We start from the raw sequence: 16,362 nt of genomic DNA, 5'->3' as shown, positions 1-16,362 counted from the left end.
TTTTCTGCTGAAATCTTGGGAAACAATTTTTTGTTTGTTTTTTCCATTTGATATTTAGCCTTACTACTCTCTATAAAGCTTCTTCAATAAAAAAGTGGTAAGAGACCACATAAATTATCAGTATTATTATTATGGATACCGTTAATAACTTGCAGTAAGGATAACAGCAGCATAGCAGCAGGCAGCAAAGAGCAGAGTAAAATCCTCGAAGGGCATCTTTTAATTAAGGCTGATGAGCTGCCACCCATTTCTACTGAACCCACTTGGAGCACGGAAATTAATATAATAAATATTATATTAATATAACAAATGTCTTTATAAGCACAGAAAGCAGGTAGTACTCACTTTCGAAGGTGGTCATGTTCTTTCAGAAACAGTTCAGTTCTCCTGTTGTTTACTCCAGACCCACTTTTATATGATCTAGATCAATGTCAAGAAAAGGCAAGAACATTTTAGAAGATACAGTACCATTAGATTAAGGGACTAACTAACGCCAGTTAGACCATAATTTCCAACAATCAGAATATAATGTTTTCCATTTCTCTTGAAAAATACTACCAGAAATGTAAAAGATACATGTTTCTCCAGTTTAGATTTTGGGGTTTTCTGATTTTCAAACCAACCCACTCTTCTTGAGGGGGATCCGACTTTCCCTTTGTGTATGATCTGCACTATTTTCTCCAGCAGAAGCAAAACTTTAGACTAATCAGCACACAGCACCCGGCACCCTAGGCAAGAGAGCTACTCCAACAGTGTCATCCTTCACAGCAGGGTCAGTCCCTCACCACCCAAGCCCAAGGAGCACTGGAACCCAGCTATGCATGCTTTAGGATTTCCACGTTAACTGCCAGCACAATAAAGTTACAAAAGTGACATTTACTTCTACCAATATTATTATTTTCCTGCTTCCCACTAGTAATAAAAATTTCTTTTTTTTCCTTTTCCTTCCTAGTTTCTTTCCTTCCTTTCTTTTTTGGAGGCAGGGTCTCTCTATGTAGCACTGGCTGTCCTGGAAGTCACTCTGTGGAACAGGCTGGCCTTGAACTTACAGAGATCCACTGGCCTCTGTCTCCCGAGTGCTGAGATTAAAGGCGTGTGCCACCACAACTGTCCTTTAAGAACAAATGTTCTAAAAATCCTGAACTGTACCAATGCCTACAAAAAGAGGATGATGTGAAGGTATGGGAGAAAAGACCAAGATCATTATAAAACGCTAAAGGTTCTTAGTTTCATATAAGGCTTTGACTTTTATTAAACCTGGAAACACTTGCTCACATACAAACAACATTTTAGAGTTTCAGGGATGTTAACAGCTTTCTGAATATAGAAAGCTAGGGCAACAGAGAAGTGAATGACAGGGAAACGGACAATCATGCCATTCCTGGCATGGGCAGGAAGGGATCATTCAAGCTGGACTTAAGATCAAGGTTGGCAAGGGAAGACTGGGAGGTGGCAAAGTAGATTCAGCCCATATTGTAAAAAGACACAAAGGACAATGGAATGGAAATCAGAAACCACAAAACCTAAATCCTGGTTTTGCTACTTGCTTTGTGATTAACCACAGATGTAGCCTGAATCCACATAAACATTCTATATGGTAAGAGGAAAGGTAACTTACTCAATGTCTTTTCGTACTGATCCCATCAGATTCTCCCTTTCTCGTACCGCCATAAAGTTTGCTTTGGTTTTATGGAATTCATGTGTATAATCCTGAAATAAATCAACATCCAGTCTCAACACAACTATGGATGAGCTTTTATCCTTCTAAAGTAGCTGTGCACGGTCATCAGGTTACACATTTCAAACACTAAGCACCCTACCACCTGGTACTTGATCACATAAAACTATAAAGGTAAAACTCTAAGACAAAATGACTTCAAGTAGCGTAGGGTAAAAGAAGGGAGAGATTTTTCTACTTAGTGTTGTACTTAATAAGACTTATGGTTTATTTTTTTTAAACCCTTGCCTCCATCCCCACCTTCCCCTCAGTGCTGGGGATCCAACCTAGGACGCTACAAATGCAAAAATGTTCTACCACTGAGCTACACCCTGACTTCATTGTCAAGTAAGTTTATAGTTTTGTCCATTTTCCTATTGTCTCTCTTATTTACATTAATTCTGTGTATATTAAACAGATGAGTCATTTGTTGTAGCTTCTGACATTAGATCTTCCTTAGTTCATCACTGCTCAGAAATTACAAATTTCATCCAGGCTCTATTCAAAACTTTGGTAGTTTTTCTTTCCTCCCTCCTTTCTTACGCTTTTTCTACTTTTTAATCTTTGGTGTTGGAAAGGGGAGGAGAGGAGGGAGGGAGAGGAAGAGGGAGCTGGAAGGAGGGGGGAGAGGGAGGGACAGAAGAGAGAGGGAGAGAGAGATTTGCCAGTTAAACACTATCTGATCCCTGCTAGGCTGTAAAAAGCTAGGTTTTAATAGTGTAGCCTGTAATCCTAGCAGTGAGGAGGCAGAGGAGAGAAGAGCCCTTGGGCTCACTGGCCTAGCCAAACTGGCAGGCCCCAGTTCCTAGTGAGACCCTTCCTCAAAAACCTAAAGAACTACTAAGGAACAATTAACTAACAAAGGTTGACCACTGACCTACACACACACACACACACACACACACACACACACACACACGCACACGCACACGCACACGCGCGCGCGTACCTATCTTCAGAAAGTTTTTATAATTTATGCATGCATGTGTGTGTGGGTGCATGTGTGCAGGTCAGAGGACATCTCTTTTGCAGGTGTTAGTTCTCTCCCTCCACCGTGTGGTGACCCAGGTCTGAACTCAGGTTGGCAGGCTTGGCAGACAGTGCCTCTACCCACAGAGTCACTTGGTTGGCCCTTAGAAACAAACTATCAATCATCCTCGTTTTAAACAGGCCTTAACATGTGGTAGAATCAAATGCTCATCTTCACTTTCAGAACTGTATTAAGCTTTATTCCTGGTTATTCTTGGGATTCTAAATGAACTCTGGTATCATCTCACCATTCTAAAGTAAGTAAAGGATGTCTGGCTTGGCTGGTGCGCACCTGCCATCCCAGTGCTTGCGAGGTGGAACAAGATCAGGAATTCAAGGACAGTTTGTGCTAAAAGAAACTCTGTCTCAAAATAAAACCAATTAATTAAAAGAAAGAAAGAAAGAAAGAAAGAAAGAAAGAAAGAAAGAAAGAAAGAAAGAAAGAAAGAAAATAAAGAGCTATATGGTCACACACCTGTAATGTCAGTATTTGGAGGCTGAAGCAGGAGGACTGAAAGTCAGGGGCAAGTCTAGACTACAAAGCTAGAGCATAGAGACTGCCCCAAACAAAAAATCACTTCCCATGTACGCCTTTACATGTGTATGTAAGGTTGTTTCATTTACCCCACAAGAGGGCTTTGAACTCTTGATTCTCTTGACTCTACCTCCCAAGTACAAGGATTACAAGTGTACAGCATCATATCTGGCTCTGTGTGTGTGTGTGTGTGTGTGTGTGTGAGAGAGAGAGAGAGAGAGAGAGAGAGAGAGAGAGAGAGAGTTTTCATTTTCATTTTCTGGGGCTCAAGACTGAATAAGGGCCTCATTTATACTATTACTGTGCTGTTCCTGGCTCCCAAGCCCCTTTAATTATATTTTCTAATAGGTCATTATTTATATAGAGGATAATGGCTTGCTTTATATATATCATCTTTACTGAATTTGTTTCTAACTTTCTTGGTGTATCAGACATATATGATCTTATCATGCTACATATTAGGAATTTTGCCTCTTCCTTTCAAATATTGATCTCTCAGGTTTTTACTAACTGTACAAACAAACTCCAAAGCAAGTCAGACATTTATGGTAGTTATAAGCACCCTTTTCTTCCTTCCTTCCTTCTTTCTTTTTTTGAGTCAGGATCTAATTTAGTCTACTTCAGCCTTTACCTTCTGACTCTCCTGCTCTTCCTTCTAAGTGCTGGCACTATAGCCCCGAACCAGCACATCTAGTTCTATGTGAATTGGGAACTGAACTCAGGTATTTGTGTATAACAGGCATGCATTCTGCCACCTAAGTTGTATCCCCAGCTCCCCCCACCCCTTTTTTTTGTTTTTCGAGACAGGGTTTCTCTGTGACTTTAGAGTCCCCTTTTCTTTAGTAAGAATGCTTTCAGTGTTTTATCATTGGTCATAATCCTAGTTCTCAACCTGACATTCATATTTTTGCATTAGGCAAATTATTTTTAGTCCTTTATGTGTGTTTGTGAATGCATGTGTGGTAGTCTGAAAAAAAGTGAGTGGCACTATTAGAAGGTATAGCCTTGTTGGAATAGGTATGGTCTTGTTGGAGGAAGTGTCACTGTAGAGGCGGGCTATGAGGTCTCATATATGTGTAAGCCATGCCCAGTGAGACAGACCACTTCCTGTTGCCTCTGCAAGATGCAGAACTCAAAACTATCTCTCCAGCACCGTGTTTGCCTGCATGCCATCCTGTCCCACCATGATGATAATGGACTAAATCTCTGAACCCTAAGTGAGTCACCCCAATTAAATATTTTTCCCTTTTATAAGAGTTTGCTGTGATCATGGTGTCTCTTCACAGCAAATAAAAACCCTAACTAAATTGGGCGGTGGTAGCGCACACCTTTAATCCTAGCACTCGGGGGCAGAGGCAGGCAGATTTCTGTGAGTTCGAGGCCAGCTTGGTCTAAAAGTTTCCAGGACAGGCTCCAAAGCTACAGAGAAACCCTGTCTTGAAAAACAAAACAAAAACAGCAAAAAGAAACCCTATCTCAGGCAGCGAAGGTGCACACTTGCACTTCTGGAGACTAAACTTGGGGCCTTGTGCATGCTAATCACAAATTCTACCACTGAATTATTTTTTTTTAAAGATTTATTTATTTATTAAGTATACAGGCCAGAAGAGGGCACCAGATCTCATTACAGGTGGCTGTGAGCCACCATGTGGTTGCTGGGAATTGAACTCAGGACCTTTGGTAGAGCAGGCAGTGCTCTTAACCACTGAGCCATCTCTCCAGCCCTCTACCACTGAATTATAATTCTATTCATTTTGTTGTTGTTTTCTTCCCCTCTCCCCCTTAAGACAGGGTCTCACTAGGTAGCCCTGGCTAGCCTGGAACTCACTACACAGATCAGGTTGACTTTCAACTTGTGGCAATCCACCTGCCTCTGCTTTGTAGGTGCTGGGATTATAGCTATGTGCCACCGTACTCAGATTCCTATTTGTGGACCAGCAAGATGGCTTAGTGGGTAAGGGCACTACTGCCAAGCTTGATGGCCTGAGTTCAACCCCAAGAGCTCACACGTGCATGCACACACACACAAATAAATAATAAATGCAGGAAAGGAAACTTTCAAAAAGATATTCCTATTTTTCTTTGTGTGTGTGTGTGTGTGCATGCACATGTTTGTGTTTCCTATATACATGTATGCAGAGGCCAGAAATGAATGTGGGTATCTTCTTCTACTGTTCTCCTGTTTTGGCTTCGAGAGTTGGCCAGCAAGTTCATAGGATCATCTGTGTCTATCTCCCACAGTGCTGGGAGTTAGAGGTACACGTGGCCATGCCTGACTTGTATACAGGTCCTAGGGATGTGAACTCAGATCCTCTTGCTTTCATAGCAAGTACTCTGACCAACCAGCCATCTCTCCAGGCTCTGACTACTGCTGCTGCCGCCACCAACAACAACCACCACCACCGCCGCAGCTGCCGCCACCACCTTCAGACACGGTCTCACTCCACAGTCCTGGCTGGCCTGGAACTCATTACGTAGACCAGGTTGGCCTTCAACTCACTGAACTGTAAGTGAGTCACCCCAATGCCTCTGACTCCTGAGTGTATACCAATTTTTAAAGAGTCTAAATGGGCTGGAGAATTGGCTCAGTGGTTAAGAGCCTGGGGGCTCTTCCAGAGGACCTTGATTCAATTCCCAGCACCCACAGAGCAGCTCATAACTCTCTTTTACTCCAGTTCCAGAGGATCTGGCACCCTCACAGACATACATGCAGGCAAAATACAAATGCACATAAAATAAAAATAAACAAATTATTAAAGAGTTCTTAAGTTATAAAGGTTGATTACTTTTCTCAGTAATAAAAAAGTTTGCCACCCGGTGGTGGTGGCACACGCCTTTAATCCCTATACTTGGGAGCCAGAGGCAGGCAGATCTCTGTGAGTTTAAGGTCAGCTTGATCTACAGAGTGAGTTCCAGGACAGCCAGGGCTATTATACGGAGAAATCCTGCCTTGAAAAACCAAAAAATTAAAAATAAAAACTTTGCCTTCTAATTTGCACTTCTGTATTATAATACCACCTAATAAATCTTTAAACATTTACTGTGTTTTGTTATACTTTTGACATTCTAAACAGAGTTAACTAGCCCTCTCCCATGTTACCTTGATAACATAAATGTTTTGCCCAACACATCACCTGTAGAATGTCTCTATGTCGCTGCAACGTATGCATCAGTGCTGCGTTCAACGAGGGGACCCCTGCACTGTTGGTATATTCTGCCATTTTATCGTTTACCCCAGTAAGCTAGGAAGAAAAGGAGAAAATATTTTAAAAATCACTAAAAATAACTCAAGTAAATTATATGCCTATATGTTCTCTTAGCTGACAGTAAGGTAAGACTTAGTCAGCATTTCCCACAAATGGCATCTGCTACAATCTGGATGGCTGCCACTAAAATGCAAGTGGTTGGAGGAAGAACACACCTTGAATGAACAGATGATTTCAATAAACAACATATCCAACAAATGGCAAACTAGTTGTTTACCCAAAAGCACTTACTCTTGCCAAAAGCTGTTCAATTTCAATTGCCATCGTCTCAAACATTCTGTCTTGACTTGATCCATTTAAGAGGGGCGTTGTGTCTGAACTAAAGAGAAGTTTAATTTAAAAATCCATTACTTAGTGTCTAAAACAGCCTTAAAATAAGACAATAATTTTCTTCAAGAGGTCAAATGAACCCTGAAACATTTGTTCTACTTCTTTAAAGATTATGTTTTTACGGTCAGCAAGATGACTCTGTGGCTAAACGTGCCTGCAGCCAGCCTGATGCCCCGAGTTCAATTCCTGGAATCCACATGGTAAGAGAGACCTGACTCCTCCTATAAGTTGTCCCCTGCCAGTGCACACTCTAGCCCCTCTACATAAATAAGTGCAATTTAAAAAAATTTAACTATGATTCACTTTTCTTTTTAAAAGTATCCCACGTGTCCTAATAATACAAATGACTATAAAGACATTTCGAATGCTATGAACTATTCCCCAAATGATAGAAAACAGTCTAAGCAACTAAAATTCTGAATCTGAAATAACAAATAATGGGAAAGAAGCCAAAAACTCCTTCAAATAGTGAAGAAAAAAATGGATTATAGATCTCATTTGGGACCTGTGAAAAATAACCTTTAGTTTTTCTCCAAAATTATAGTTTATTTTTTTTTTAAGATTTATTTATTTATTATGTATACAGTTTTCTGCCTGCATGTTTGCCCGCAGGCCAGAAGTGGCCGTGCCAGATCTCATGGCAGATGATTGTGAGCCACCATGTGGTTACTGGGAATTGAACTTAGGACCTCTGAAAGAGCAGCCAGTGCTCTTAACCTCTGAGCCATCTCTCCAGCCCCAAAATTATAGTTTCTTATGCCTTTAAATTCTCTCTTCCTCTAGAGACTCCGAATAAGAAATATACTGAGATTTGAGATTTAAATGACTTGGTTAGACAAGCAGTTATCAAGGAGTCAGGAGTGAGCACACAGGCCCACAGAGCCCCAGGCAGCGCACTGCCGCACAGGCTCCACACCTCCACACGGCATGCATGCACCTCAGCCTATTTCACAGGAGCGTCTTTAACACCTTTCGGCATCACAATAGTCGGTCAGAATCTGACTCTTCTGCAGATGAAAGATGTTTGGCAGACTCCAATTTTAAAATCACATATCTTGACAGTTTCACTTACCTCTCTGAAAAACCAGTCCCTTTTATTAGGAGCCCACATATGCGCCTTACTACAGAAGAGTTATTCTTCACACAAATAAAATGGATTACATTCTCCACCCTTAGTGAAGACCCTTTCCTGCCCTTGTATAGCATTCGGATGTGCCGACTCAAAGACTACATCATCAATTCATCGTCAAAGAGATCCTTAGCCTCCACTGCTCCCGATTCACATTCACAACAAAAGCAATCAGTGAAATAGCCAAAAAATGGCTAATAAGAACTTTTTAGCCAGTGATGGCGGCACACGCCTTTAATCCCAGCACTGGAAGGTGGAGGCAGGCCAATCTCTGTGAATTTGAGGCCAGCCTGGTCTACAGAGCAAGTTCCAGGACAGGATCCAAAGCTACACAGAGAAACCCTGTCTTGAAAAACCAAAATGAAAAAAAAGAAGAATTTTAAAAAAGATTGTTTATTTTACATTATTTATGGGTACGTTTGTTTCCCTATGTGAGTTTATGTGCATCATGTGCATGTAGGAGCCAGAAGAGAACAGAAGAGGGCATCAGATTTCCTGGATATGCAGTTACAGGCAGTGGTGAGCATGCCATGTAGTTGCTGAGCGTCAAACCTGGGTACTCTGTAAGAGCAGAAAGAGTGCACAGCTGCTGAGCATCTTTCCAGCCCCAGACGGTTACTTCTTTTTTTTTTTTTTTTAAATATTTATTTATCTATTTATACAATGTTCTGTCTGTATGCCTGCAGGCCAGAAGAGGGCGCCAGACCCCACCACAGACGGCCGTGAGCCACCATGTGGTTGCTGGGAACCGAACTCAGGACCCTTGGAAGAGCAGGCAACGCTCCCAACCACTGAGCCATCTCTCCAGCCCAGACGGTTACTTCTTAAAGACAGATGCTTGCTTTGTATACATAGGCCAAGCTAGCCTGGAACTTGTGATCTTTCTGCTCTATTCTCTAAGTGCTGGGATTATGCCTGGCTTTAATAAGGATTCTTACTTTAGACCTTTAACTAGGTCTTAAGCCTTATTTGTTATATAAATATTCCCATTTAAATGCCTTGCAACATGACATAAAAATACCTAGTTCTTAGTCAGGCATGGTGGCATACATTTGTAATTCCAGCACTTGGGAGGCCAAGACAGGAAGGTGAGAGGGTTGAGTCCAGCTTGAGCTACACAGTGATAAAAGGGGTGGTGTGGAAGTTGGGATCATTTCTTTACTGTGCCACAGCTAAGACAAGGTTGTGAAGGCTTCTCCTAGAATGTGCAACCACCAAAAAGCTGTTTCTCACTGATATAAACCCTCCCCCTACCACATACATTTAAAAGAACAGTGGGCCCATAGACACCAGGGAAGGAAACTGCCTCTGCCTTTTTTATGGCCACATGCCTAACACCTGGCAAATGTTGACTGTTTACTGTTCTTTAAATATTTGTTGAATGAATGAGTAACAGGGCAATCTCTACTACGGGATATCCATATTCATCATTCTTAGGACTGTAGAGAAGTCCGGGTCAAAACCTTGTTCTCTACAATATTAGGATTCAGTTAAATCTAATTCACTTGGGGGCTGGAGAGATGGCTCAGAGGTTAAGAGCACTGGCTGCTCTTCCAGAGGTCCTGAGTTCAATTCCCAGCAACCACATGGTGGCTCACAGCCATCTGTACTGAGATCTGGCGCTCTCCTCTGGCGTGCGGGCATACATCGAGGCAGAATGTTGTATACATAATAAATAAATCTTTTAAAAAAATCTAATTCATTTGATAATGTGTGATGATCCACAGACCTTCTGATTCTCAACATACAGAAAAACAAAGCAAAAAAAAGAAAATAACCCAAGACTCCCCAAAACAACAATAACAACAAACAAAGCAAAACAAAACCCAAGATTCATAAAGAAAAGCTCTGGTGATTGCTGACTCTTCATGTGGCATGCTTCCCATCTGGGCTTCAACCCAAAGCCTCAGCATGCACAGTCATCTTTAGTTTCCAATGCTGGGATCACAGGCAGGGCCTCACAGCCACCAGGCAAGTTCCTGCCATAGAGCTCCAGCCTCAGCCTGTGTCCTCACAGTCCCAGGTTCTCTGGCGAAAGCACAATCAGTCCCAGTCTGTAGCTGAACTCAGAATGTTTCTTTTAAAGGGAATCCAAGCAGAGACACAGAAAAAGCACCCTGCAATAGTACTTCCTGAAAGACTTGAGTTTTCAAATTGTATACTCATTGGCAAAACCAACGCGTGCTTTAAATCTGGGAAAAAGCTTTCTGAAGACAAATTTATTTATTGAAAAAGAATCCTCACTCTCCTTACTCGATGAGTGAGTGTGCAAAGCACTGTCTTGCACTGGAGTCCATGGGCATGCTCCTAACATTTTTAGGTCCCAAATCAACACACCAGCCTTGTTAACTTTGCAGGCCATGTCCTTAAGAAAGAGGAGCGTCCTGCATTAGATTCATTCTAAAAGAATAAATACCGGAAAAACAGTTTGTATGTTTTGCATTTAGGTAACTCCTCAGTTCCATTCAGAAATTAGAAAACAGAATCAGCCAGGTGGTGGTGGAACACTCCTTTAATCTCAGTACTGGGGAGGCAGAGGCAGGCAGATCTGTGAGTTTGAGGCCAGCTTGGTCTACAGAGTAAGTTCCAGGACAGCCAGGACTACACAAAGAAACCTTGTCTTGAAAAACAAAAGTAAACAAAAGCAAAACAAAATCTTTGTGAACAAATCAGACATTTCTGTGGACTGAGACTGAAACTTCTTTGGATGTCATGGAGCCCAAAGTGAGAGTGCAATCGTGTGTCTCCTATCTCAGCCTCCAAGTGCTGGGGTAACAGGTGTACAGGCCTGGCATCAAAACCATCATCAATATAAACTCATTTTTAAACTCTAGAAGTTTCTTTCTGAGCTATCACAATCTTTGCCTAAAGCCCTGACCTAATGTTAGTTTCAAGAATTAGAATTTTTATAAAATAACTACCCCCACAAAGACAATAACAAAGAAATTAAAACATCAACAATTCACCAGCAGACCAGGTCAGAGAGCTCTGTATTTCATTTTACTTTAAAAGCATCATCCAGTGGCTGGAGAGATGGCTCAGCGGTTTACGAGCGCTGACTGCTCTTCCAGAGGACCTGGGTTCAGTTCCCAGCACCCACATGGCAGCTCACAGCCGTCTATAATTATAGTTCTAGGGGATCCGACACCCTCACACAGAGTATATGCAGGCGAAACATTAAGTACAGTGTACATTAAGTAAATAAATAAATAAATCTTTAAAAAAAAAAAAGCATCATCCAGTTGAAGGTAAAGAGAAGCCGGTAGTACCTATACCTATCGCGTCCTCCATCCCGGGCGCTGCTGTGACTGTAACTCGTGCAGAGTTTGCTGAAGGAAACTAGTTTCAGGTCAAGTTCATTTTCCAGCTGTCGAGCTTGTTTCCTGAGATCTTCAAGGAAATTATAAAAACAAATCATTTTCCACTAACAGACATTAAAAATCACAAGACTATTTTGGAGAAAGCCAACTATCATGTATTGATCTCTGATCTACTTCCCCGGAAACTGAGGACTTACCCAAGAAAGTAAATTAGTCCCGGAATTAAGCTTCAGACAGGAGCACTAAGGGAAGCAGTGGTGGGAGACACACAACCTGCCACCAACCAATGCTCTGGCATACCTGAGATTACTTTTACAGCAATAACCCAAAGTTGTAACTTGAAGGAAAACAAGAAGAGAATATAAAGCCCGAAGAAACGAAAATGGTTATGACCAGCAGACCAATTCACCAGCTACCTGGATAAGATGCCTGCATTCATTTCGAAAGAATTTCCTTTTTACATTTCACAGCTTTGTTAGGACTTTGGGATTCTTTTCATACAGGTAAAATACCTTAACAAACACACAAAAAGAGCAAATCAACAAAAAATTAAAAATTGCTCTTCAAAAACACTGGGGGAAAATAGAGGCTAAAAACGATGCACCATGAACAGGACAAAATACAAACGTGACAGGTGTTTTATAAGCATATGTCTTAAAAGTAGAAGCAAACAGGTAAGCAGGTGTCCGAGCCTGGCTTCTAACGGGCTGGCTGAAAGGAGCCATACCGGGAAACTCCTAGACATATCTGAGTGTTCAGGACTGAAATACAGACAGGGATAAGGTGAGAATGTCTCAGGACTAAAGAACACGGAGGCAATGAAAGGCAGGAAGCGAAGTTGGATGATGGAGTAATGTACCCAGAGACCAAATCCCACTTCGAATGCCAGCTCGGTCCCCTACTGCCTTTGAGATTAACTGACGATTCAGTTCATCTAAAAACTTTAGCTCTCAGTTTTTAAACCTCTACCTCCAGGGTTTTCCATACATGCTTAAAGCATCTGGCACAAGGTATACTGCCAATAACGGCTTGCTCTAATTATTACAACACAGTGATTCATAGCCTAACGACTATCAAAGATATCAGCAGCCACTTATACATAATTTAAAGGTAAATCTTAGCTACGGTAAGGGCATTTAAAATACGTTTTAAGATCTAGGCATGTTTCTCTTTAACGCTCGCTAATTTTTGTCTAATGGGAAACACCAAGTAGAAAGCATTTTGAAAATATGGCAGACGGGAACTTAAAATTCAGTCATCAAGTGGTTGATGATGACAATGTCATACTTTGCGGGGGCTTTATTGCTCGCAAAGAGGAAATAGGTTTTTTAAAAAAAGTAAAGCAGCAAACAGTTAAATGAAAAGGTGAAGCCATTTCTGATCTTTGTGGCTCGTCGTGGTCTAGGAATGTTTTATATGACCTCACTTGATTAGAGCAGATTTTCAGGAATTAAATAACAACAACCCGAATGATCTCTTGGCGGGAGGAAAGCAAATTTATCAATTAGAATCCTTGATCATTTTAACAAAACTGATCTCGGACTCCGGAACAGACGGTAGTTATTTTCAGCATTCTGTCACCCAATCTTCGATAAAGTCTCGCTCTTAAATTGCCAATAGGGGTCCAGGAAGAGACGTTCCACGGCCAATGTCTGGGAGCCCCCCAAGGCCGGGACTCACAAGCTCCTCCCTCACTCCTAGTTTTCTGACAGTGGCCGCAACTCCAAGGCTCTGACTACTCGTCTTCCGGGCTCTGGAGCTTCTGGCTCAGCACTCGTCTCCTCCCAAGAGTTCGTCCCCAAAGTCCCATCCGCAGAGCCTCACCACCCCTCCGACAGGTCCACCCGGAGCCCGGGCGCCTCTTCCTTTCCACCCCGGCTCCCTCCACTCGGCCCAACCCCTTCCCAGATCCGGTTCACTCCGCCCCAGCCCCTTCCTCAAGTTCCCAGGCCCGGGGCTCCTCCCGGACAACTTCATCCCGCAGCGTGGCCGTTCCTGAGGTCTGTGTCTTCCCTCTGCTGTCTCCCTCAAGACCCAGCCTCACTCTGTCCCCTCAGCGCCTGGCGGGACCCACCCGGAGGCCGTGCCCTCACCTTCCCAGTAATTGCTGGTTCCCGCCGCCATCTTTGTTGCCCAACGTCAGTCGGGACAGGAGAGTAGAGGCGTGGCGGGCCAGAGAGTCACCTCGACGCCTTCTTCCAGCCAGAGCGCCAGGGCTGATGGGATATGCGAGTCTCCGCAGATACCGTCACCTGGTGGACAGTTTGCTGTTTTACAGCTTTAAGTGGCACGGTTGAAAACTTGGGTTTAGCTTGCCTGAAAGTCTCTGTTCTGGGTGTTCATACCATCTTTCTGCGGCCTCAGTCTGCGAGTCTTTCGTCTAGGCGTGTTCCTCCTTTCAGCAGGTGACTGAGAGGAGAGACACAGTTTCCCTCATGTCCCCTTAAATAAGATGTTTTGGGACTTGGAGGGTGTAGCTTAGTGTGTAAGGTGCCTGCCTAAATGTTCTGGGTTCGATCCCCAGCACTCCATAAACAGAACGTGCTAGCACATGCCTTCAATCCTAGTACTCAGGTGAGGAGAGGAGGATCCTATTTTTTTTTATTATTTATTCATTTATTATGTATACAATATTCTGTCTCTGTGTATGCCTGCAGGCCAGAAGAGGGCACCAGACCTTATTACAGATGGTTGTGAGCCACCATGTGGTTGCTGGGAATTGAACTCAGGACCTTTGGAAGAGCAGGCAATGCTCTTAACCTCTGAGCCATCTCTCCAGCCCCAGGATCCCAAATTTAAGTTCATCCACGGCTACGTAGGGAATTCGCGGCTAGGGATAAATGGAACCCTGTCTCAAGAAGAAGAAAGAGAGAGAGGGAAAAAAGGAGAGAGAGAGAGAGAGAGAGAGAGAGAGAGAGAGAGAGAGAGAGAGAGAGAGAGAGAGAGAGAGAGATTATCTCGGTCAGCATTTCCCATTTTCCTTTCTTGGAGCTAGCTGCTCTCTTCCTCATCCTACCTCCACTTGTGCCCGCCCGTCCTTCACTCTCCAGTGTGCCAGTCTTTCTCCACTGTCTGTTGTCCTTATGTCTACAGCAGCGCCTCGGCCCTCTTTCCTTTCTAGTCAGTAAGGGTGTGCTGTTTCCCTTGCCTTCCCTAATATGCCCACAACTTGAAGCTCTTTGCTGATTTGGTGAGATTGGCTGGCCTGCAAGCCCCAGGTCTGCTCCCAGTGTTGGAATTACAGACCTAGCAGCTATGCCTAACTTCAGGTTTGTGCTAGGGATCTGAACTCACATCCTAATGCTTATATGCTAAGCCCTTTACCGGCTGAATATAATATGCATTTTATTAATAAATTGTAATGTGTTGTCTAAGTTCGTTGAGAAGCTGGCTGTGGATATAGGGTTGCCACCCCCGCCCCCACACATACACACACTGCATACCGGAGCATGTCTCTCTAAGTGTCTCACAAGATTTCCTGTCTGAGGATGGGCAGGCTGGCTGACCCTGTGAGAAAGGAGAAGTAGAAGAGCAAACCGGCCCAAAGAATAAAAATACCATGTGCATAAGAACAGAAGAGGGTGAAGTGTTTGAGTCTAAACAATGTGTCCTCCATCACAGCTGGAAGGCCAATCATTCCCTACAGAAAGATGGCTGTGGTGGGGACGGCTCATCTGCAGTCTCACCTACTAGAAGACATTCTTCCTGGAGCCCTCGTGTGGATCAGAGGCTCCATGACTGTTTCTGTTGTCCAGGCTTCCCCGTGGCTTTCTGCTGGATGACGTAAGTGTCTGCCTCCTTCCTGTTCGGCTGTTTCCTTCTTTTTCTTCTGCTTGCTGCCTACCTAAAAAGTGCATTCATTTGAGAGTAGCCTGGCTATTCAGGTCATTCTTCCCACAGAACACCGAGCCCTCTTCCCAGGGCTCTCAGTACTCATTTTAAAAAATCTATTTCCAGAGTTTTTAACCAGAACTTAGAGTTGTTCTGGTTGGAGAATAGCCACTGTTCTGTCTTCAAGCTGATTGACAAACAAGTGGGTCCTTCCTTTGCCTCCCCATGTTGCTGCTGAGCCCCTTTGGTGAGTTTGTTTCAGTTATTGAATTTTCAGATTTGAAAACTTGCACTCACTTCCTCATGTTCTTTTCTTTGTGCAAACTGTTTCCTGCTGAGACTCTGTTTAAAAACCTTTGTTACAAGTTTGTTTATAGCTGGGTGTGCTGGCACTCACCTTTAATCCCAGTGCTTGGGAGGCAAAGGCAAGTAGATCTCTTTGAGTCTGAGGATGACCTACCTGGCTTACATAGTGAGTTCCAGGACAGCCAGTGCTGTGAAGAGAGACTCTACCTCAAAGAACAACAACAAAACAAAAAAAAAGCAAAATTATTTTTTAAAAGTTTGCTCATAAATGCTCACCAAATTATTTTCATCTCAGGAATTTTTAAATACTTGTCAGATAATTCCAACATCTAGATGTTGGAGTTCATTGGCTGTGCTTCTTCTTTAGCTAAAATTTCCTGGGGTCTTGGCATATGAGTGATATCTATCTATCTATCTATGTTTGTGTCTTGAGTATTTCAGGGCAGGGGACGATGGATCAGTGGGTAAAGTGCCTACCATGCAAACATGAGGACATAGGTTCAAATCCCCTGTATCCATACACGCATGTTAAAAATAGATAAGCCAGGAACAGCAGATTGAATCTGACTCTAGTGTGCGGGTAGAGTGGGGAAATGGCCAGATTGCAGGAGCTCATTGCTCCCCCACCCCAGCCTAAGGGAATCTGTGAAGCTCAAGGTGCAGTGGAAGACCCTGTCTCAAAATAAGGTAATGGATGATTGATGAGGACATAGAGCATACATTTCTGGCCTATACATGCACACAAATGCATGCTTACCTGCATGTGCATATGGACACACACACATAAATGTATTACACACATGATAGAAAATAAAAATTAAAAATGTATCGTGCATATTTTAGGTATGATAGGTATCATGGTTTGAATGTGGAATGTCCCCTACAGGGTCATTTATTTG

General features: G+C 42.9%; 1 protein-coding gene across 3 annotated transcripts in view; it reads right to left on the bottom strand.

The window, feature by feature from the left end:
- The window catches only part of Gosr1 (golgi SNAP receptor complex member 1), a 32,704-nt gene extending 19,176 nt beyond the window's left edge, over positions 1-13,528 (bottom strand). Inside the window, exons 1-6 of one of the 3 annotated variants that reach the window (XM_075991594.1) lie at positions 13,420-13,528; positions 11,276-11,396; positions 6,779-6,866; positions 6,416-6,523; positions 1,619-1,710; positions 346-420 (exon numbers count right to left, since the gene is read on the bottom strand). In XM_075991594.1, the coding sequence (XP_075847709.1) occupies positions 346-420; positions 1,619-1,710; positions 6,416-6,523; positions 6,779-6,866; positions 11,276-11,396; positions 13,420-13,450 (515 nt within the window). In that variant the 5' untranslated portion in view covers positions 13,451-13,528. Of the gene's footprint in view, positions 1-345; positions 421-1,618; positions 1,711-6,415; positions 6,524-6,778; positions 6,867-11,275; positions 11,397-13,006; positions 13,155-13,419 lie in introns of those variants that run through there. The other 2 variants (XM_075991595.1, XM_075991596.1) reach the window with 2 other exon arrangements.
- Positions 13,529-16,362: the final 2,834 nt, after the last annotated feature.

This window comes from Microtus pennsylvanicus, chromosome 11, assembly GCF_037038515.1.
Source record: "Microtus pennsylvanicus isolate mMicPen1 chromosome 11, mMicPen1.hap1, whole genome shotgun sequence".
Classification (NCBI taxonomy): Eukaryota; Metazoa; Chordata; class Mammalia; order Rodentia; family Cricetidae; genus Microtus; species Microtus pennsylvanicus.
This window is presented reverse-complemented; position numbering and strand designations above follow the sequence as displayed.